The following is a 23,572-nucleotide window of genomic DNA, read 5'->3' as shown; positions in this document are numbered from 1 at the left end:
CAGTGGACCAGCTAAAGGTAACTCTTGTGCATCAAACCACACTGTGGAGTCTTTTTATTAGTAAGCCAGCCTTGAAGTTCAGACAATAATTGTGCCTAGCACTTGACTGAGAGAACTATTTGGTATGAAAATGTGCACAGTGAAATCCTTAGGGCTAAGAGCATCTCCAGCGTTACATGGTAAGACTCAGAGCACCACCCCAGTGCTGCAGGTTCTTTGTAGATGGTGTCCTTGTTTCTACATTGAGTGTATCTTAATGATCTCTTCTGCTTTAACAAAATTATTTTAAGATATTTTGATGTTATTTTTTTGCAATGAAACCCCACTGTTCTCATTAAAGACCTTTTCTGACCTAACATTATGTTCTTGGCATGCAGGTTGCATACAGTGATCTGAAACATAATGGTGGTTTTCAGAAAGGTAAGTCCTACTCTTTTTTCTGATTGAGTGATTAGCCTGAGGCCCAAAGAGGAGGAAGATTACCTTACCATCATGGTTCAATCAAGAGAAAGTTGCAATAACCCAGTATCAACAAGGTATAAAATAATTTCAGCCTAGACTAGGGAAGCAGATGTCTTGCCTCACCAGGCCATCCTCTTGTTGAGAGGTGACCTCTGTCACAAGGAGTGGCACAAATTACCTTTGGAGTTTTATTCAACACAAATAAGAGCTGTTAGTCTGTAACATTCTTCATAATCTTGTGCAATGTTTATGGATGCTTTACATTGGTTGTTTGGTGTTAAATGTGAGCCAAAAAGTATTTTGAGAGGAAAAAGAATTTTTTTTTTCAGTAAAAACATTGAAACTATGACAATCAGTGCTGTGGTGTGTAATAAAAGTTGTATATGACAAGACACAGCTACAAAGTCCACTGATCTACACCTTTGTTCAGTTTCTATTCCATCTTTCTGTTTGAATCTGTATTAGGGACTGGAGCAAGAGAAGGTGTTCCTGAGGGCCTGGAGTAGGGAAGTATAACCAGGACACTGATACAGGTTGCTCATTCCTAGGAAAGGACAACTGTATCTCACCCCTTCTCCAGGCATAGCAGAGCAGGTTCTTGCTTGCTCTGCAGAGGTGCCAGATGTTGACAAGCCTCCACCTATGTGAAGAGAGGAACTGGGCTGGATAAAGAATGTTTGTGGCTTTTTTTTCTAAGAGAGATCATGGATGCACTCACATTTCAGCTATAACAGGAAAAATATATATCTAAAATTTATCATAACGGAGGCCTCTACATTTCCAGGCATCCAGTATGTACATATGTTTGTTTGTTTTTCTCTTTCCTGGTAAAGTCCATGTTCTCAAGAATCTCTTCTGAGAAAACATCATAGCTCATGTGAGGCTGCCAAGCCAGTTCCCTGGCATTCACTAAGCTCCCAGCCAGCCTCTGAGAGGTACTGGAGCTGCATTACTGCTGTCCTTGGAAAAAGTCTCATTTCCTCTTGTGAGACAGCTGGGTTTGATGACTTGTCCAAAGTCATGTTCCAGATCAGCTGTGGAGCTGGGAGTAGAATTCAGAGGTCTGTAAATGTACTGCCTGCAAGCAGTAAGAACTTACCCAGTTAAACACTGCTAAAGAAATCAAATAACTAAAAAAGGAAGACCAAGAGGTGTTTGCCTGTGAGCTACATGGCATTAAGTATGTCACTGAACTTGACAGTAGCTTTTTTCCCCCCAGGGTGACCATGTGTGGCTGGACACTCAACCAAACAGTGAATTTAATGTCCCCATTGGGGCAGTTGTGAAGGAATCTGACTCAGGACGGATCTTGCTGGAGGATGATGAAGGCAAGGTGGGCTATGCTATAACCTTCTGTAAAAGATGAACACGAAATGTATAAGTACAAAATACAAAAGAAGGTGCTGTTGGGTCAGACCAAAGCTCCATCTATCCAGGTGGTCTGACTTTGATATAGGTAGGATATACTGAAAGAAAGACTATAGAAATAAGGCAAGTATTGGGTGGTCACCTGGCATCTCCAGGTCCAAGCACTAGGAAGATTCAGAGCTTCATAAGATAGAGGTTATATCTACATGGCTAGGAAAGGGAAATGGATGGGCTCCAATCCCTAAATTTGGTGAAATTTTAGCTGGAAACATCATTCCACTGAAATCAATTCATCCCTACCTCATACAATGTTCTGCCAGTTGCACTCTGAACAGTGTTAAAATTAGTACTTTCAGAACTCACCTGAATGGCTTCATTCAGTGTTTTTAAACCATCTTGCTTTAAACCAGTTAATTCCTGTAGGCCAGTCTCCTGTGGGTTGGAACATGCTTGAGCATGTATTGTGCTGAAGCTCACTCGAGTCTTACCCAGCTCTCCTTTGTTTGTCTCTGAGCCACAGCATCACACGTTAAAGTCTGTGCCTTTCCTTTGTCAGGAGCACTGGATCACAGCTCGGAATATGCACATGGTGCACCTGATGCACCCCTCCTCTGTGCAGGGGGTAGAGGACATGATCCGCCTCGGGGATCTCCATGAAGCTGGCATGGTGCACAACCTCCTCATCCGACATCAGGAGCACAAAATCTATGTGAGTGCTGCAGTCACTTCCAGGGACAGCCAGGTCACTTCCAGGAATGGCGTCTACACTTGAGCAGCCTGTGAGCCTTTCATACGTGGGCCCTCTGACTTCTTTAATGACTGAGGGTGCCAAGGAGACACAACACAGTTTTTCTCTTCTTTCACTCGAGTACTTTGGCTGCCCCTCAGTCACAGTGCTGGCACAGTTAGTGACTCCACCTACTTTCTCCCAGAGCAATCACTGCCACCAGGCACTGACAGTGAACTAAACCCAGCCCATGTTACAGCTTACTGCTGCTATTACTTGGAGGATCAGCCTAACTAGTATGCAGTGACATGATTTCAATTGTCCCCCAGTCCAAGCCAACATTTACTTGATTGTGATGTAATAAGATGGCTAATGAATAAATCTGGATATTTTGTCTGTTACAGGTTTTATCTATAACTGGGAAATTTGGCAATTGTACTTTGTTTTTTCCTCAGTTTTCAGTTTGTAATATTATCATTAATATTCAGGTTTTTCCATGCTTTGCCTCCCATATTATATTATATAATATTATAATATTGCCTCCCATTACAGTACTGGAGAGAAGGTGCCTCTTACAACATAGGTGTGATGATATCTAGTGTTAAAAAGGACTGATTTTATATATCCTACAGTTACAATTAACAAGGTATGTGGATAGACCTGTTATATTAAACTCTAGCAGCCTGCATTTGTTTCATTCAGTTTTCAAACAATATTATTGCCTTGCATCTCCACAGCCTTCAACAGCCTCCTTCATTTCACTGGTGTTGCTGTATACAAATGTTTCTAAATCACTGTATGAATAGCACAATTATAACTTGGCCCATTAGCAAAGTTCAGCTACATCTGCACTAGAGTACAAAAGCAGCTTAACAAAACACTGCAAAACACCTTACAATAACACCAAAGTGCCAGGTCAAATTGGACTTCTGTGTGCTTCAGCTTGGGACAGAGAACTGAGCTGCCATTAGCAAGAGATTACTCCTAGCATTCTTTCTTGGGCAAACCCCTCCTTATCCTGGGATATTCAACAGCAGCTGATAGTGAGGAACTGGGCTCTCAGCCTCACCAAGTGCTATGATCTCCCAGGCTTCCCTCCTGCCTCTGTTTAGATTTATACTGCAAGTGGCTTTGGTTGTATTCTTGTCTGCAGGTTGGCTGTAGCAATAATCCTCCCTACTGTTTTCCAGACTTACACAGGATCAATCCTTGTAGCAGTGAATCCATACCAGCTGCTGCCCCTCTACACAGTGGATCAGATCAGACTCTACTGTAACAAGAGGATTGGAGAGCTTCCACCCCATGTCTTTGCCATTGCAGATAACTGTTACTTCAATATGAAGAGGAATAAGAGAGACCAGTGCTGTGTGATCAGGTGAATGGACTTGGAGAGGACAAATAGCAGAAGCCAAGTCTGGCATGGTTTGGGGCACCTTGTGGACACAGGAAAGTCTCCTGACCTTCCAAATGGAAGGGCACAGATAAAACTAAGACAACAGGAACGAAATATTTTCTTCCCTGGTCCTTCATTTTCAGTTAGGACAGGAAAAGGTAAAACATAAGCAAAGGATTTCCAAAGCCCATTGTTTTCCCTCAGAGTCTTTCAATGTGGTTGTACATTCTGCATGTGGTCACTACATACAGAAACATAACACCTGAGTGTGTGTGATATAGGGCTATCTTTTACCTTGAAGACAGAATATTTATGTTACATGTATTTTCCAAGGCTAGACACTTCCTCAAGTGAAATAATCTCTGCTAACCCAAAGGTGGAAGGAAGATTTCTTCCTCCTATAAAGAATCCATTTTCTGTTTGTCATCAATGTGAAGAACCAGACAGTCTCATTGCAATAGTATCTGATTATAGCTGAGTCAACTCAGCTGATGTGCTAACACTAGCAGTGACAATCTGGTAGTGCAATAAAGAAGATAAGCAAGTGGTCATTTAATTTGCACAGGTACAGAATGTCTTCCATGGGTTTTCTTGATTTTAATTAATGGGAGAATTTAGTTCTCGGCCTAAGTCTGACAATTTAAATTTGAGCAAATAAGATGATGAATGACTCAAATTTTCCAGCCCTCTATGAAAGACAGTCTTTCTGCCATTCACAGGGGAAACTGAAGTGGAAATGTTTTTTATTTTAACTTGGTCTGCCACATTACCAAAAAAAAAATTAGGAAGTCTGTAATGATCTTTTTTTTCTTACTGCAGTGGAGAATCTGGAGCTGGTAAAACTGAAAGTACAAAGCTAATACTACAGTTTCTGGCAGCTGTCAGTGGCCAGCATTCCTGGATAGAGCAGCAAATCCTAGAGGCCAACCCCATTCTGGAAGGTGGGTTATTTAGCAAACATGACTGATTTACCACATTTCTCTCAGGATAAAATGAATCAGAAACAGATCCTTGAACCATTGTATCTGCTTAACTGGTAACCCCTGAAACACTGGCGATGTTCTCTATACTTTTCTGCCATGTTCCCACGCAGTCCACAGCAGCTTTGCTCTCACACTGTAGGAGGAGTTGCCTCTGTAGTATACACCCTGGAACTGCCAGGAGGCACAAGAGTCCTTGGGACTGCAGAGCCCAAGGCAAAGCCCCCTGGTTTGGCATTTGCCCAAGAGAGTGACAAAGTGACTGGCCAAGCATAGATGTAGCTGTAGGGGACCTCCCTGAGACACCCATTTTTTCTGTACAGGGCTCAACATGTTCCCAGTAAATCATTCTGGAGGTCTTCAGACTTGCCCAGATCTCTTGGCTGGCCAGATGTAGACCACATCTGGATCATCTGAATATGCCTTTTAGGACCCAATCATCTGGGTGCACAGTATGCCTGCCCCTCTCTTCAGGAGACAGACTGAGACAAGACATTCTCCAGTGCTTCTCAGCGCTGTCATTTGGAACACAATGTGTAAAATACTAACAGCAAAGCAGAAGGGGAAAAAAATAGGCTTGATGTTCATGAACTGCAATAATACAGATACTGTCTCTGTCCCTTGCCCATCAGCTTTTGGAAATGCCAAGACAATTCGAAATGACAATTCAAGCCGCTTTGGGAAATACATTGATATTCACTTCAACCAGAGTGGTGTGATAGAAGGAGCCCGCATAGAACAGTTCCTCCTGGAGAAGTCCCGGGTCTGCCGGCAGGTGAGGGCACTGGCAGGGGTATGTTCTGCCTGTTCTTGTGTTAGAAGCTTATCCTGGCAAGCTGTCCATTGGCCTATTTCTTTTATTTTTAGGCTCCAGAGGAGAGGAACTATCACATCTTCTACTGCATGCTAATGGGGATGAATACAGAGCAAAAAAAGATGCTGAATCTGGGCACTGCTTCAGAGTACACTTATCTCACTATGGTAATAATCTCTGCTTTATTCTCTAATATCCCTCTGCCATTTGCTTCTTCCAGTGAGCAATTACAATCACTAGGAGCTGCAGATGGTAGTTACCAAAGATGAACAGTCCTTCCTTTAGAGTACCAGAAACATTAACACCAAAAGTGCTGTGAGCATCAGTTTCAGACACTGTATTGTCCACCAGTGGGAAGCAGCTTGTGGCAGGTCAAAGCTTTCTGTCAAAGTCAGACTTAAGAAATATTAAGGACATCTTAAAACAGAATGTGGACAACAACCCCCACTTTCACAGACACTCAGATTTCAAAGGAATGCAAGGGATCTCATGCCAGGGAGAACAGTAATCACATATATGTTCCTTAGAGGAAAATTAATAAGAATCCTAATCCTTATATCTAATAAATCTTATATACATAATGCAGACAGCTGGCATTCAGCATAACCTCCCATGGCTGATGCTAATGATCATGAGTTAGAGTGCCACTGTGGCAGAAGTGGGATCTTCATAGGTGAGGTTTTGAAAATAGCTAATTGAATCGTTTAGGACATGAAAGCCATGATGAAAAGCCTATCCTTTAGCCTGTGTATATACCTCATATTAAATATGCCAGCTGGTTAGATTTGGGCTGTTCTACAGCTGTGGAAAGAATGTGTTTAAGTCCTGCCTCTACTGAAATTAGATGGAGCTGGGCATCTAATTTCTAGGAAATGAAAACGAGTCTGTTTTTGGGGTCTCAAAAGCAAACCTATTAAAGTTGTAGAGATTTTTTCAAATGTAATGTTTTCCAAATAGCAGTGATCTTGCAGCAAAGCTGATGAGTGCAGTTAGTGCAATTAACCCATTGGCCATTCCATGAAAAGGCCCCTTGGTCAGCAGTAGGGTACTGTGATACTGAAATAGGAGGATCGGATTAAAGGAGAACATATCCATGGTTTTGTAAAGGTCAGCTGTTGGTACAAACTGGCATCTTTACATACTGTAAACTGAAATGACTAGGAATATTTCATTTTTGTAATCATCACACTATATTGTCAGAAATGGCAGGGCTAAAAAAGGCATTTTCTTATCTCTGTTATGGCTGAAAATAGTTTCTATCAGGAGCAGCATCCTAGGACCTGCTGTGCAAGCTTTGATGAAGGTGCTTCTGATGCTACCTTGGATGCTTCCATTTGCCTTCCACTAGCACCTAATATTTTTGAGATCTGCCTTCTAGTTCTTATCCAACCTGACATGCTTTGGTTTGGGATTAGGGCTCTTAATTTTCCATTGACAAGGCAAAGAGAGGAAACCAAAGAAACAGGCATGGCCTTGTAAATGTAGGTAACCTTGTCAAAGCTTCCTGTCCTTCTATGCTCCAGAGCAGCCTTCCCATCAGCTTTTCCTTTTGGCTTCCTTGTATTCAGCCTAGCCCTGGAGAAATGCATCACTGAGCCCTCTGTTAATGCATTCTTTTTGAGAGAAAAGATGAAGGAAGATACAATCACGGGAAGAGGATATAGAATATCTAAATAGGTTTTTACCTTGCATCCTTGTGAACTCACAGGATAGCCACCCTGTGTACAAAGGCTTGTCAGTCTGTTCATGCTTTCATCCTTGTCTGGGTAGCAGGAGGATGTTCCTTACCTGTTGGTGTGGTGCTTGCAGGGTAACTGCACGTCCTGCGACAGCCGGAATGATGCCAAGGATTATGCCCACATCCGCTCGGCGATGAAGATCCTCATGTTCTCAGACTCTGAGCACTGGGACATCAGCAAGCTGCTGGCTGCCATCCTGCACCTAGGGAATGTAGAGTTCCAAGGTAAATTCAGCATTGCCTGTGCTTACCTTTCCTCAGACTTCATGGTAAAGGTACTTCCCTGCACAGATTAGGTTGTGCTGCTCTGACCGGTATTAACAGGTGAACAGAGTTGGAAGGGCAGGCACATAAGCACCATGAAATTCTGATTTGTGATTCCACTGCTATGTGTTTTGAAAAACAGCATTTTATTATTATTTTGTCACACTGTCAGGTCTCCATGGTTGTAAATAGGCCCTTATCACACAAACTGAAACAACAGAATATAATACCATGCTACATTTGCTGATTGTTGTTCTACACAGGCCAGAGGACACAGGAGTGATGTTTGCCTTGGAGATAATAGCAGTCATCCTCCTGCTTAAGTCTGCTGAACACTCACCTGCATAGGTGCACTCACCTGCATAGGAATGGACAGGCACAGTGTGACAATGTGACCCACCAGCACATGCCAAAAGCTTTCACATTTTAGAAAAGAACTCCTCGCTTTGTGATACAGCAGGCCCAATACAGAGATGCCAGCTGGATTCTTTGGATTAATGCTGACTACTAAAATTCGGGATTTCTTTTATTCCTCTTTGTTGTCTAAATTTCCCACAAGCCAGATACACAGGAAAAATACTTCCAGAAACATATTTTCTGGAGTCAGATATCACTTCCCCAGATCCCCAGCAGTTACTACTTTAAATGAATAACCTTGTCAGTTTGACTGCTGTTTTTAGCCTGACGTTCTAGGCATGAGAGAGCCCTGTAGATTCCAGGATCTGGGTGAAATCAGGACCCTTCTTGGTAAAATCACCAAACCTGTCAGTTTCAAATGAGAACCGAGTACCTTCCCAGTGTTATGGGGTCACAGAAATACAGGCACATTAACAACAGTGATGGTTCCCCCTGAGACTGGCTGTTTCTTCCTTCCTTCCACGGCAGCGGCCGTGTACGACAACCTGGACTGCTCTGATGTGATAGACTCACCACACTTCTCCATCGCCACCAAGCTGCTCGAGGTAATGGACTCTCATCTTCTGCTGCTCGTTCTTCCTTCTCCCTTGTTCCATGAGCACACTGGCAGAGCATATCTCTGGAGTTTATGTATGAATGAACATTCAACAGGCAAGTTGCCTCTGTCCTGCTGACACTCCAGTCATGCTGTTGCAGATGTCTCTCTGAGCTGGGAGACCTTTAAATGGGACAGCAAGTTGCCAGTGGATGCTGCTAGACATGCAGTTTGTCATAGTCCTCCTCCTGATACAAACTCTGCTGGATTTCCTTTGTTCACCTGGAATGACCAGATTGCCATGACTGTTTCCCCAGGTGGACTCTAGTGAACTCCAGAACAGCCTCACAAATCTCTCCATCATTGTCCGAGGAGAAAGTGTGTCCAGGCCTCTCAATGTGGTTCAAGCTGCCAATGGGAAGGATGCCTTTGTGAAGGTACTGGTGCTCACAGCTTCCCTGTTTAAAGACTGGGGATGCTTTCAGAGCTGTCATTCCTGACTGAGGAGCCCTATGTGATAAACATTGACCCAGAGGGCTCCAGGCCCTTGCAGTTCTCAGGCATAGCTTGACAGCACAATAGCAAGCAGTAAGTTACATCCAAAGTCTCCAATGATGGGCTGCAATTCCTCTTCCATTTTTTTCCTCAGGGTATATATGGACGGATTTTCTTGTGGATCGTGAACAAAATCAACTCAGCCATTTTCAACCCAGCTTCTCAGAAGCCTAAAGACAGACATCAATCCATTGGACTGCTGGACATTTTTGGGTTTGAAAACTTCAGCAACAACAGGTAGGAAACTCCAGATGCAATGCAATAGGAAGCTGAAAAGCAGCTGATGTAAAGGGGAAGAACAAAAAAACAAAGAGACACGTGCTCTTTCATCATTATCCTGATTCTCAGAATGGTGAGAATTCCATTACTGTATTTTCCCAGCTTTGATCATGCAGATTCCATTTTTTTCAGTCTTGATCATATTTCTGTCTCCTTCCCCAGTCTTCATTTTAGTGCAGCCATTGCACAAGTCTATTCCAGATCCTGAGGAATTTTCTGGCCTTCAGCCAGATAATGTTCCTCAGTGACTTTTGGAACAGAATCTAGGATCTCTAGAGTCTGTCTTGTATCTTTTGTGTTCTCTCCTGTTATTTTGTGCTGTTCCCAAGACCTGCAGTCCCCATGGGTCCTCACTGTGGTGAGCACCCCAGAGGCACACGCACAGCAAGTATGAGGTTATGGTACTCAGGTGCAGCATAAAGGAGTAAATAATAAAAGTGGTAGTGCCAGTGCAAGCAGAAACATGTCACATGCTCATAAATTATTTTCACAGTTACATGTTCCCCTTTAAGTCTGTAGTTTCTTGAAACACATAAAGATCTTTTCTTGCCTACTCAGCAACATTCAGCCATCAGTGGCTCATTGCTGCTGGTCTTTGCCGCAGCAGAAAATGCCTCCTTGTATTGCTAAGGTTGGCAACGTGCAGTGATGGCAGTCACAGCACTGTGGAATGTGGCAGTGCTGTATCTGGAATGCATTTAATGCAGAGGCTAAACAAGTAACAGAGAGCAGTGCAGCACTGGCCAAGGTTGACCATGGGCTTTCATCTTGTTCTTCCCCAGCTTTGAGCAGCTGTGCATTAACATTGCAAATGAGCACCTTCAGCAGTTCTTTGTGCACCATGTCTTCAAGCTGGAGCAAGAGGAATACCTTGCAGAGCACGTTGCCTGGAACAACATTGACTTCACTGATAACCAGCAGGCTCTGGAAGTCATTGCACTCAAGCCCATGAATATCATCTCCCTCATTGATGAAGAGAGCAGGTTCCCAAAGGTAAATTTCTGGTTTCACTTGTAATGCCTGGCTTTGCACACAGCTCACAGGTAACACTTGGATTTAGACACACAGAAATGCAAAAGTGTGGATACGTTAGGACAGGCAAGATCTTCTCCCTATAGATGTTTCTTTCAAATTAGTACACTAGACAACTGCTTCACTCTCTGCTGGAATGTGCTCTTCTTGGTGCCTTGCTGTTGAAACTCTTACAGCAGTTCCAGACAGAGAAGGAAGGAGTCTGGATCATTTTACAAGGGCTTCTTGGGAAATCTTTGAAATCGTTTATTGTTTGAGTATTGTTCTGCTGTTGGTCTGGGCTGCAGCTTGCTCTTTCTTCCCCTTGCTGACAGACTTAATTGAGCAATGTCACCATTGTGAGGAACTGGAGGGGAGCTACAGGCCTGGCAGCTAACCTTGGTGCCAAGAAGGTCATAAATAGATCATTTTGAGCACCATCACAGAGCAGGTACAGAGCAACAAGTTGATCAGGCCCAGTCAGCAAAGGCCCTGCTTGACCAATCTGATCTTCCATGATAAGGTGACCTGCTTAGTGCATGAGGGAAAGGCTGTGGCTGTTGTCTGCCATGATTCTGTGGTTCTGTGAAATGTTATCCTGCAAAGGCCAGTAATCTCAAACACAGGAGCATAGGTGAAAGTAGCATCTGATCTCAGACATCCCTGTAGAACATTTTCATAGTCTGCAGAGCATGGTGAGGCTAAACTGGAGTGTTGGTGCAGGAATCATTTGACAATGGTCCAGAAAAGCAAGCCCCTGGCTCAGCTCATTTTTAGTCCTTCGTGTAACTACTTGAGAGGATCATGTACAGGCAGACAGCTTTCCCCTTTCTTCCCTAAGAAGAGGGTCGTCCCACAGATCAGGAAGGCACCTCTTCCATGATTCCCAGAGCACATGACTTCTGAGAGCAAAGCCCCCACTGCCCTGGGTGCAGGTGAGTGCAGAGAGCTCACACAGCCCATGAGGGGATGGCACCCCTTGAAGAGAAGCACCCAGCTGACTGCCTAGCCTCTGGAACTCATGGTCTGGGCATGCTGGCTGGGATCTGCTCAGGGATTCCTCCAGGGATCTCTGAGTCTTGCACCAGCTGGTGAGTGCAAGAAGAACTGTGCCTGCCCAGGGGAAGGAGGAGGCATCCCTTACAGCTTCCTGGGTAGCAGGGTGTGAGAAGGTTGGTGGGGGCTTTGCTTGTGATGTCCAAAGATCTGGTAAATTCTCAGCCCATCTGGCGATGTTGGTAATGTTATGGGGACTTGTGTACAGCCCTAGAACACCAGGCCCTGTGCTTGATGGTGTGTTCTGTCATGATGCTTGAGACAGGGGTCTGTGTAAAAGGAAAGACACTGTTGGCACTTTCTCCAGATCTACTACACACATAAGGGCAGAATTTGAGCTTTTGTTATCTCTGAGCACCACTTCTGTTTGTTTGCTGAGCACAGGCCAGTGCTGGGGACAATCTGCTTAACCATCCTTTTTTACCTGTATTTGTTTCTAGGGCACAGATGCCACCATGCTTGTCAAAATTAATTCCCTCCATGGTAAAAGTAATGTCTACATCCCACCTAAGAGTGTTCATGATACCAAGTTTGGCATCAACCACTTTGCTGGGGTTGTCTTTTATGAATCAAAAGGTGAGTCTATCTCTGCTGGATACAGAGGGGGAAGGGAAGGGCATGACTTGCCCTGGATGGGTGCATGACCTGGATATGTAGCTCTCCAGGGTAGTGTTGATCTGAAGTTGATCAGGAGGTCAGAAGGATTACTCTAAATCAATCTGCAAGTTACTGTAAATTAGTGGATTTTAGGTAGACAGTGGTGCTAGACCCAGCAGGCTGCAGAGGTGACAGGCTAATTTTGTTTCCATCCTATAGATTTCTTGGAGAAAAATCGTGACACACTGAGTGCTAATGTAATGCAAGTGGTCCATTCCTCCAAAAACAAATTCCTGAGAGAGATTTTCCAGGTGGAAACAACCCCACCTATTCTAGGACGTGGGACCATTCGGCATCTTGGATCTGACCAGATCTACAAGGTTGGTTTACTGGCACTGTCTTGCAGAAACAACTAGTTTCCCCTGCCTTCCATACACCCCTGGCTGTTCTTGATCTCCTCTTTCTTTTGCACTGTCTCTGCAAATCCCTATCTCTTTCATTCAAATTGTTTCTGCCACGGGGGCTGCAGGAAAAGTCAGGGTCTGGCATTTATGCTGTAAACAAGTGCAATGTCAGCCCTGTCAGGCAGGTGTGCACCCTGGACATCTGTGTAGCCATGCCTGCAGTTGTTTCAGAACCATGAGTGCTGATGCCTCTCCACATGTTGTCACTGACTGGATGTCACTGTGTGACACAAAGTTCATGATGGGTCATTATCACAGACTCCACTGAGCCTACTGTGTCTGTGCCTAGTGAAAATAAGGATGTGAAGTGCAGTGGACTAGAAAACAGTATGAGGCACAGTTCAGGTTCTCTGTCCTGCTCCAGCTTCCACATACCTTGATTTCTGAACATTTAGCTATGTAGTGTCACCAGTATGTGAAGGTACTTTTGCTTATTTACATCTTTGAGTTTTCCTGTCAGGATACAGAACAATCAGCTTGCTATCTTACCTGTTATCTGTCTATTCTCCTGGCATTGTTTTCTGATCCTGTCCTTTCTTCCTCTGTCTTTGTCCCAGTGTGGCTTTCTGCTGTCCAGAACACCTGGCCATGGACAGGTAAACATCCTGGGGGCAAAGAATGTCAGAAGTGGTATAAGCAGCTGATAACTGGCTTAGCATTTCTTAAATGCTATGAGTACCTCCAGATTAAATATCAGGTGTATTTACATTGCTCTAATGGGCCTTATCCCTATAAATAAGGCTGTGCTATTGAAAAAAAACTAAAGCAGCATCTCAAGAAAGGAAATACCAGATGTGGGCTACCCCATGTCAAAATGCACAGAAATTAGCTGTTGGTGTTTAAATAAATGGGACCACCATTGGGAAGCCTAAGAAGCAGGCTACAGAAAAGAATAATGAGTGATGTGCCATAAAACACTTTTTTGTCCTGAGGTCTCAGCATTCCTTTCCTGACACACAACAACAGAAAAGTCACCATTAACTCAACAACAAATTCAGCTTTAATAATGTTGCATGTGTGAGATCATGAGGGCATGGGCTTTGGCCTTGTGTGGCCATCCCACTGATGGTACAGCAGAAAGGCCTCTAAGGTCAGAGAGTGAAAATCACTAAAATACATATATGTTGTTATTATACCCACTTTGGGTGCTTGCTAGCCCTAAGATGCATCTGAGCTGCAATGAGACATTCCCAGGAGCTGTTTTCCAAAGACACAAATGATTGATCACTGGAGGGCAGCCTTGCTCTGTAGCTAAAGCAGAGGGTGGAAATCTGAGTATTCAAAAGGTCACTTTAGAAGTAAGAACAGCAGGATGAGGTACCCACTGGACTTTAAATTATTTACTTTGAAAAAATTTCAACAACCCCTCAATGGAACAAACCCCCCAAACAACCTAAAAAACAAACAGGCCATGTTGTGCTGCAATGATCAGCACCATTGCCTGTATGTAAAACGTCAGTGGAGTCCTTTTGTTACTTGGAATCTGTACTCATCACTGTAATTTAATATGCCCATACTGAGATGTAGAAACTTAGGCCTAATTTGTATGAAAAAGACAGGTGGAACTGTGCTGTCAGAGAGGCTGGGGAAGTCTGGAGTACCTCATACCTTATACTCCAGCAAAAGTTTGCCTTTTCACTGCTTTCTGTAGTATTAATGAGCAAGGTGATCAGCCATCCTAATTCCTAAGGAATGGGCTGTTCTGGATCTTTAGCATTCCTAGATATGATGGCAGCAAAATATCTGGCCTGGAGTTTATTCCTCCTTTGGGAGTGGCTGTTTCTCACCAAGCTTTCAGGCACACTCCCAGGAATCACAGCTTGACACCCAGGCCTGGCACTAAACACAGCCTTGGTTGGAACAGCCAGGTGCATGTGGGCTCCTGTGGGTGGAATTACTTCTACCACATCCACCCCTGCTCCTAGAACTTAGTGCCCAAGTAGTGAAAGCACTTAGTGAGGGGTTTCTTTACAAGAATAAACATAAATTAATAAGGTGCAGATGGCCAATGTAGCTCCCATGTAGGTAAATAATTATTTTCCTGGTGGTTGTGTGATGCTGTTAGATTGTACAAAAATACAAAGGTTTATTAATTGGCCTCTGAGAGTGAATGATGTTGCAGTCAGCATGTGCTTTCTCTTCCCAGGGCTTGGATACCACCAAGCGGCTCTCGACACTGGGAGGACAGTTCAAGCAATCCCTGGAAAAGCTCATGAAAATCCTGGAGCAGTGCCAGCCATACTTCATCCGCTGCATCAAGCCAAATGACTACAAGAAACCACTGGTAATGCTCTAACAATACAAAGTCTTACCTTTGGTAAAGTTTGTAATGAGAAAAGGCTCTCAGTTTCTGTGTAACATTTTCTAGTTGTACTTTGCTGCATCCAAGGAGAGCTGGAGTACAGGGTATTCCTGCAATAAACATAATAGGAGGATATAGCATGGTTAATTTACAAAAGCATCTCAAAAAAGCACCATAGAGTAATGGATAGCAAAAAAGCACACAGGTGTATTCCTGAGTGGAGTTATGGACACCTTTCCAATAAAGATAAAACTGAAGAGTCTGTAGCGCCTCAACATAGGAACAAACAAAAAACATCAGGATCAACAATGATCATACTATGAAATAGCCTGAGAGAGAATAGGAGACCTATGGAAGTTTGTGAGAGGGGTGATTTGGCTTAATCTGACATACTAGGAAGAGTCTATTTGTCATTAGGACATGTGACTAGGACTTGGGGGATTTCGACCTGGTTCTACTCTAAAACCTTGTATGGTGTTGGTCAAGTGATTTAAAAATTTTTGAAGCACTGCATATGGTTTAGGGAGCCAATTTTTAAACTCAGATAAGATTAAACAATACTAAGAGGAAAAGAGCAGCATGCCTGCTGTGCTTGGCATGGTATGCCCAAAGGCCTAAGTTGCTAATGCATCTATTCACACCTACAGAATTATATGATGAATTCACTGTTCATCTGAAATTGCAGTTTTAGAACAAAAAATGGTAGCCAGACTGAAGTTAACAGACTGTTTCTACTACTGACATACACAAAATTGAAGATCCTTTGGGGTGACTTGTTTATGCTTGTAACAAATTAATTTATTGCACGGAAGAAAAATACAATTTAAAAAAGCACAGTATGCCATTTTGCAGGCCCTCTGAGGCTGGAAGTTAACAGACCTGTTCTGAGGGATAGTGCATGTGTACCTTTTCTCAGTGCTAAGTCTCCTCCCTGTCTGCTTTCCCTTCAGCTGTTTGATCGGGAGCTGTGTATCAAGCAGCTGCGCTACTCGGGGATGATGGAGACCATTCAGATCAGGAAAGCTGGGTACCCTGTCCGCTACAGCTTTGAGGAGTTCTTTGAGAGATACAGATTTCTTCTGCCATGGTCTCTTCGACAAAAGGTGTGCAAGCAAAAACATGGTGTGAGGCTAATCTAACTTTTCCTTATGAGGCCTTAGTCTTTCCCACAGTAGAAAGTTCTTGAATTACTGCTGGCAGAGTTGAGGGAGCTGTCAGCACCGGAGAAGTCATCACAGGAACTGTTATCACAGTAATTACAGCTGAATAGTTAAATACTCCCTTCAACCTTAGCTGAAAACAGAGTTGCTTTGAGGTCCAGCTGTCCTTGGCCTGCTCCTCAAAGACATCCCAGGCAGGGTACCATCCCCATTCCCATTGCCCTCAGATGGTTTTTTACTGTGATCACACAATTCTCAGGTCTCTGATGTCCTCCTCACACCTTGGCTCTGGAATGTTTAGTCATGTAATCACATCCCTCCTCTTCCTAACTATTTGAGCTGAACCACTTTCATTCATTGTATTGCCAGCCCAGAGGTCTGCAAGACCTCATCTGTTTCTGCCCTTCACCCTTTGGAATGCAGGGCAGTAGATCCTTGCATAGCACTTGTGTGTTTCACAGCCAAGCCCTAACATCATGATGCTTTTGCACATCAGCTGAAGAATGATACTCGACAGAGCTGCATCAGCATCTCCCAAGCAGTGCTGGGCAAGGATGAAAGCTGGCAAGTTGGAAGGACCAAGATTTTCCTTAAAGTAAGTAAAAAGGAAAGTTTATTGTCTTTTCTCATGAAAAACTAGGTGCTTCACAGTACAGCTTAGCCTGCTTGTGCAACAGTGGCAGTCAAGGAGGACTGGGTTGTCTTACAAACTCTCTCGTGAATCTGAGGGTGGATCTTTGTTCTTGAAAGCCAAATAATTCAATGGAGAGGGTTTGGTGTAGGAGAGGCTGATCCTGTTCCTGTGCTACAGGGCTGCAGCTGAAACAGAACAGTGCAATGTGTTGGAGCATAAAAAAGAACAGGATACCAATGCACTGTTGCAGAGGACCACCTTGCCTGTAGCATACCCCCTGTTGAGAACAGTCTTGCTGCAGGCAGATTCTTGCTTGTTTATGGCTATAGCTAGACCAAGTCTGGTCAGGGGGTGTGCATTCTTCCTACTGCAGTCCCATAAATGCATTTTAGTCACATTATGCTACATAATGCTGATTTGGGGTCTCTTTCAGACCATGTGTCCCATTTCCAGAGGTTTTAGGTGAGTCTGCTAAGCTGGCATATCCGCACTTTCCTTTAACAGGATCATCATGACACTGTGTTGGAGCTGCAACTCCAAAATGTACTCACAGATAAGGTTCTTCTTATCCAGAAGGTGATGAGAGGATTGAAGGACAGGTCAGTGACCTTACAGAAGCGACTTCGTGTTATTTTGAAGTAGCTAATCTTTGTGATGCAGCTTAACACACTCTGTACAGCATTTTTGAGTATGAAATGTATCAAACTATATCTTCCACCAGCCCTAAATTTCATGCTCATTATGTAATAATGCACAGTTTATCTATGCAGATGTTGGATAAAGATTTGTTTTGGCTCAGTTTTGTTATTTTCGTGATGTTTTTCAAAATGCGTGACTGTGGCATGTATGAAAAGGAAGCTTTGAAAGGAGGACTTGTTCTTAATATTTTTAGTAAACAGTAGACATCTGGAAAGCAGGAAATCTCCATGGAATCTGTGCACTTCTCAGAGCTACAAGAATTCTCTTAGTTAGATTGCTTCTTGGATACAAGATGTTGATAAGAATCAGATGGAAACTAACTAGTCTTCCTCTTTGCCAAAGATGCCTAATTCTTGCATTGTGTCTGGTTTAGTTTGAAATATCTTCAGAAGTGAAATTTAGTCACTGTCAAATAAATGTCTATCCTCATTAAATGCTTTACATCATAATTTGTACTCATGGATCTTGTATCCCCTCAACCAGAACCATGCAGGGCAGGTAGGACTGAGTCTTGGTTTGGTTTATAAATACTCTTGACACTAGTGAAGGAAGAACTAAAAAATATGACACAAATACCCCCAAACTTCCCTCTTTTCTTTTCAGACTCTGCCTGCTATCCAACAGAGTATCCAAACCAAAAGCCTCACCTTGCTTTTACTTTTAATCCACCAGAGCTATGTGCTGCCTTTTTGAGCTGCAGTGTGACAGTTTGTACCATCTTGAGGTTCATCTTGCTCAGATGGGCTCCTTGTCCTGGCAGCAAAACAGGGAGAAAGAGGTTACTAGATGGGGAAGTTAACAGTCTTGATGTGAGGGGTTTTCAGTTCTTATAGGGCTCTCTGACTACAGCAATTAATTTGGTCTGTAGTTTCTATGAGTATTTTTGCAGCAAACAAGGCTGACATCAGACTGGACATCCCATAAAAGAGAAAAAAAAGCCACCTTATTCTCTACTACTATCCTAAGAAACAACAGAGATAACCTATTGTTTGTCACCTCCCATGTCTGTCTGCTTAGGAAGCAGTTCCTGAAACAGAGGAGTTCTGCTGTAGCCATTCAGTCAGCCTGGAGGGGCTACTGCTGCCGGAAGGAGTTCAGAATGGTAAGGTGAAGGTGCATCAATGAATTTATATTTGTGTGTGTGTGTTTATATATTGTGCCCTGCCCTACTGAGTGGAGTATTAGGAATTAAGATATTCTCAACTGAAGGGAGAATAGATGATAGGGTGTAAAGGAGGGTATAAAGTCCAGAGAGGGCTCTGGGACCTCTCAGGGCTTGCTGAACCTGTGACACTTCTGCTTTTTGGTGAAATAGGAACTCAACTCACCTTTGGCAGGCCTGGCTTCAGAGACCTGACATATAAATGGTCCCACACTTCTTATAATCAGAAACACAAGCCTAGCCTTTGTGCATCATCACCACGCTATGAGCAAAGTGTCTTCCACAGCTGCTGCAAGAAAACTGGGAATTTGTAAAAAATTACCAGAAAAGTCATTATATCAATCTCACATTGTAAAAAAAATTTCCAGGGGAGGTTCAGATTCAGATTATATATTAGGAAAAAAATTTCACTGAAAGAGTGGTCAGGCTCTGGAATAAGTTGCCCAGGGTGGTGGTGGAGTCACCATCTTGGGACGTGTTGAAGAGGCATCTGAATGTGGCACCTGTGGCTATGGTTTAGGATTAGTTATGATGGTGCTGGATTGACAATTAGACTAGATAATTTTGAAGGTCTCTTCCAACCTTGTTGATTCTGTGTGATTCTGTGTGAAAAATATTGGCTGATCTTCTATACATGGTGCATTTTCTGGGTGAGGAAAACTGGGGGCACTCACAGATTATGTATTTGTGTGGCAGGGATGATGATGATGATGATGATAACTATTATTATTATATCCCATACATCCCATTTGAGATTGGAAGGAGGAGAAACTGCTGGTTTCAGTCAGAAACATTCTATATTCTGCATCAGTGATACAATTCCTGTCTGATTGCTTGTTTCCATTCACCTGCCTTCATTTCTGCTCTTGTCATAATCCCAGGCTACCATTGTCACTTTCTGAAGGCACTCCCTAGAACGGATCCCCCAAGTAACTCTATATATTAGTTTTAAAGGCCTATTACTTGTAGAAAATAAAGCATAAAGAGTAATATTACATTAGCCACTTCCAGTGTCTTTATCTAGTTACCAAATTTTGTTGTCTTCTACTCATCCCACCTTACATCCCAACCCGTCTCGATGGTTTGGAACCATAATTGTCAGAGGCCAAGACATCTCTCTGGCTGTCTTAGATGGCTCGAGCCCCTGCCAAAGGATTCAGGGACCTTGGCACAAAGCCCAAGACACCTGTGACTTTGATTTTGACCCATAAAACAAATTACCATCTTTATATGAAGAATTACAAGTCAAGAGAATTTAAGTAGAATAATAGTTTGTCACGAGGTGAAAAACAGATTTTTGGAGTTTTTAGAATAAAGGTTCAGAAAGCAAGATAGAAGAATCTAAGCATGTCCAGTCTTTCTCCTTCTTCTTCTTCTTGGCCTCCATCTTCTGCTGTGGTAGTAGCACTTCTTGAATTAGTTTAAAGTAGAAACTCACTGTCTAACATAACTGATAAGTATTAAGAAGTTATAGTAAATAATGTACACATAGTTTTCAGTATAAAAGATAATACCACCGCAAGGTGGTCAGTGTGCCTCAACCCAACCTGCCAGACAGACCTCGGCGGGTCAGAGAAAGAATGTTATAGATAAAACATCAGGCGCTGTGCCGCGGCCGGCAGCTGGCCCAGCGCTACGAGGCCACGCGCGCGCGGATCGTGGCGTTCCAGGCACGGTGCCGCGGGTTCCTGCTGCGCCACAGGCTGGCACAGCAGCACAGAGCTGCACGGGTCATACAGGCCTATGCCAGGGGCATGCTCGCTCGCCAGACCTACCAGAGGATGAAGAGAGAGGTAATGCTCACAGATGCCTTGTGAACACGTTGTTGCTATGAAATTCCAATAGAGATTTTATCACCAGCAAGTGTTGCCGTGATGTAGCACTGGGCGTGGATATTCATTTTGGGGTATTTTATTTTGAACTCTTGCCAAGTACAAAAGCAGAGTGTAAAGCAGACTGATCTTGTTTACATTTGCTTTATGTGATCATTATCATGGATCAAAACTTCACTGATACAGCTGCAGTGGCTGTGACAGAAGGGAGAAAATAGAAGATCGGTGTTATCAGCCAGTCCTGCAAGGGGAGCTCAATTTCTACATCAGGGTGGCATTCAGGGAACCATTCACAAGGGAATCCCAATGCAGTGTGTTTTCGTTGGCGCTACCCTTGGCAGTCCATAGCACAGGGGAGGCCTCTCCCTGATTTCCTTTCTGTATTAATGCTGTACAAACAGGACTAAGCCAGTTTGCAGATTTCTGCCTACGGGCTGTTCCCTAAAATGTCACATCTCAAACTAAGCCTCTGTTGGGACAAAGTCCTGCTGTGGACAGTTTGTTAGAGGCAGAAGGGAGTTGGCTCAGCAGTTGTACAAACAGTCACAGAATAGTCCTGTTGTCCACAGAACAAGCTGGAAGCCGGGAATATCCAAGTCCTGGGACCATTGAAAGGAAGGGAGGAAGCCATGAGATTACAAAAGGTAGGTATGCTGGTGGAGAACACTGGCCAGCATTACCCAGCTCACACCTGTGGACTTGCTCAAACCTCTGAGCACTGCTATATTTAAAGAAAGATAAGACATAGCTGTAATGATGATGATAAGACCCTATTTGTAATGATGCTTTGAAAATATAACACGGCAAACACATACACATGCAGCATAAGATGGCATTTTAGCCAAATATGCCCAATTCTATTACAAGTCTCCTGACATAAAACATTTTAAAATTTTAAGTATTGTGGGGTTTTCTGTTAGAAATTCTGTGCTTTTCCCATATTATCTCTTGTTGATTAAATTCTTGTATAATTGCACATCATTATCAATAGGCCAACATTCCATAAAGACAGCTGTAAGAGCAGGGCCCTGCTGCTCATGGGCCAGGTCTTTGTGACACAAGCAACATTTGACTTCCTGTTTCAACACTGCACTGGCAGAGCTGGACCTCACAGTCACACACCTTTGTAAAAGTGTTTCATCTTCATACCCCTTCACTCTAGCAGAATGATGCTCATTCATGATGTTCATGTTCAAGTCATGCCTATTTCTGTGTTAAAGGAACACCAGACAACTCAGGAGAGAGAGGAAGCAGAAGCAAGACAAAGGAGGAACGTGCTTGGCAATAAACCAACAAATCATGATGTTATCAGCGACCAAGAAATGGTGGACAAAATTTTTGGGTTTTTACCTTCTATGATTGGAGGCCAAGAAGGACAGGCTCCTCTGGGTTTTGAGGTAAAGAGCTGCAAACTGGTAATGGGTCATGTTTATCCCTTGTGTAAGTCCACTGATTGCTGGAATTCCATCAGTGGTCAGTTCTATTTAGTGAACTTCTGTACAGTGAAAGAATCCCCCACATTAGTCATGCAGTCACTAAAGCATCTCTTGCAGAGGTGAGTTCCCAAAAGTTTTTGGTCACATGCAGTTTAGGGACTATACAGCTTCAAACTTTGCCTTTGTTTCTTTGGCCCAGCCCAACAGTACCACCCTCTGCATTTTGGCACCAATCTTATGCTCTGCTGACAGTGCTCTCAGTGATTTTCTGCCTGAAACAAGCTGAAAGCTCATGACCCAAGTTATACCATATTCTTAAAGGCAAAATCTGTGATATACTTGTCCTGACAGCTGTGGAGGTTGGAATTTTGTAGGAAGAGGTGGGCAGAATAGAATGGTATGGATAAGTACTGGATGTGAACAGTTGCACCTGGATTTTCCATCAGCAATATTCTTGCTGAGGACCAAGACAGGAAGACCACATGGAGTGGATGCATCTCAGAAGGACAAGCTCTCAGTCCAAATGATCTGTTGGTAGCAACTGTAAATGGCTTTGGGGTTAGCTGGAAAGGCAAATTCTGGAAGACCCATGGCCAAGGGGAAAAAAAATGCAAAACTAAACATAAGCATATCAGAGTTCAGTAAAAGAAAATATGCTTCTTCCTCATGTTCTGCACAGGACTTGGAAACAAAGCCTAACAAGCTGGAGGAAGTGGACCTGGACATGATTCCCATGAGTGTGGAGCTAGAAGAGGAAGCACATGGTTTGGAAGAATACACCTTCCCCAAGTTTGCAGCTACTTATTTCCAGGGGTCTTCCACACATACACACATCCGGAGACAGCTGCGGCACCCGCTGCTCTACCATGATGACAAGGACAACGTCCTGGTATCTGGCTCCTTGTTCATGTTGAACCTGCTCTCTCCACAGCCCTGGCTTTACAGGTCCCATCATCCCTGGGTCCTGGCTCTGGCACAGCCCAGGGAACCAGAGACTCCAGAGTAAAGGAGAGCCATGGTGTTGAAAGCAGCAGTTCCCATCAGCATTTCTGGCAATTTGCTGGCAGGCAGTTCACACAAACACCTGCCCAATGCAGGATCTCTGGTCACCTTTGTTCTTGCCCAAAGAGGGAACTCAGGGGTGTGTTTTGATTTCTCCAGACACCCTTTGGGGACAAAAATAGACTGGAGAGAAGAAGCATGAGAGCATAATCATGTCTCTGCTCTTGTTAGGGTTGCTGGTCTGTGAGATAGGACAGAAGGAGGAGGGACAGGCCTCCAATACCCCACTGAACCAGAGGGGGACTGAGGAGGGTGTTTTCCTTAATTCTAAGCAGCCTGGCAGAATGGAGGACCCCATGCATCAAGAACTTTGCTATTACTTGGCTTTCTAGTTCTGGGCATGAAGGGTCCTGGCAAACTCCACTCCACTGCTTATCTGTCCAGCTCAGCAAATGCAGAGTGCAATTCAGCCAAGGCTTCTCCACCTCCAAGGTATCAGTAAAGGGAATGGTGAGGCTCAGCAATCACAGAGGAAATCTGACCTTTCCACCAGAGCTGTATCCTCTTCCTTTAGCAGGAAAGTTTTGTGTGTTGCTGTCTTGTCGTTTGGTATGAAACCAAACTCTTCATGTAGATAGCCAGAGGAAATGGGAATTTTAACAATTTGGACTGGGTAAAGGAAGAA

At 43.6% G+C, this 23,572-nt stretch overlaps 1 protein-coding gene across 1 annotated transcript in view; it reads left to right on the top strand.

The window, feature by feature from the left end:
• MYO7B (myosin VIIB) overlaps positions 1–23,572 on the top strand; it is a 51,100-nt gene that overhangs the window by 3,833 nt on the left and 23,695 nt on the right. The window contains exons 2-26 of the mRNA XM_005430210.2: positions 378–420; positions 1,682–1,795; positions 2,387–2,539; positions 3,748–3,932; positions 4,770–4,891; positions 5,563–5,705; positions 5,798–5,911; positions 7,554–7,707; positions 8,632–8,708; positions 9,016–9,135; positions 9,348–9,490; positions 10,315–10,525; positions 12,040–12,175; positions 12,416–12,576; positions 13,218–13,256; positions 14,807–14,944; positions 15,913–16,065; positions 16,619–16,717; positions 17,261–17,355; positions 18,473–18,562; positions 18,854–18,863; positions 20,207–20,410; positions 21,019–21,093; positions 21,670–21,846; positions 22,565–22,774. Coding sequence (XP_005430267.1) covers positions 403–420; positions 1,682–1,795; positions 2,387–2,539; positions 3,748–3,932; positions 4,770–4,891; positions 5,563–5,705; positions 5,798–5,911; positions 7,554–7,707; positions 8,632–8,708; positions 9,016–9,135; positions 9,348–9,490; positions 10,315–10,525; positions 12,040–12,175; positions 12,416–12,576; positions 13,218–13,256; positions 14,807–14,944; positions 15,913–16,065; positions 16,619–16,717; positions 17,261–17,355; positions 18,473–18,562; positions 18,854–18,863; positions 20,207–20,410; positions 21,019–21,093; positions 21,670–21,846; positions 22,565–22,774 — 3,141 coding nt within the window. The 5' untranslated portion in view covers positions 378–402. The remainder of the gene's footprint in view (positions 1–377; positions 421–1,681; positions 1,796–2,386; positions 2,540–3,747; positions 3,933–4,769; positions 4,892–5,562; positions 5,706–5,797; positions 5,912–7,553; positions 7,708–8,631; positions 8,709–9,015; positions 9,136–9,347; positions 9,491–10,314; positions 10,526–12,039; positions 12,176–12,415; positions 12,577–13,217; positions 13,257–14,806; positions 14,945–15,912; positions 16,066–16,618; positions 16,718–17,260; positions 17,356–18,472; positions 18,563–18,853; positions 18,864–20,206; positions 20,411–21,018; positions 21,094–21,669; positions 21,847–22,564; positions 22,775–23,572) is intronic.

The sequence above is a fragment of the Geospiza fortis genome, unplaced genomic scaffold (assembly GCF_000277835.1).
Source record: "Geospiza fortis unplaced genomic scaffold, GeoFor_1.0 scaffold592, whole genome shotgun sequence".
NCBI classification, from domain to species: domain Eukaryota; kingdom Metazoa; phylum Chordata; class Aves; order Passeriformes; family Thraupidae; genus Geospiza; species Geospiza fortis.
The sequence above is the reverse complement of the archived record's forward strand: the minus strand, read 5'-3'. Positions and strand labels throughout refer to the sequence as shown.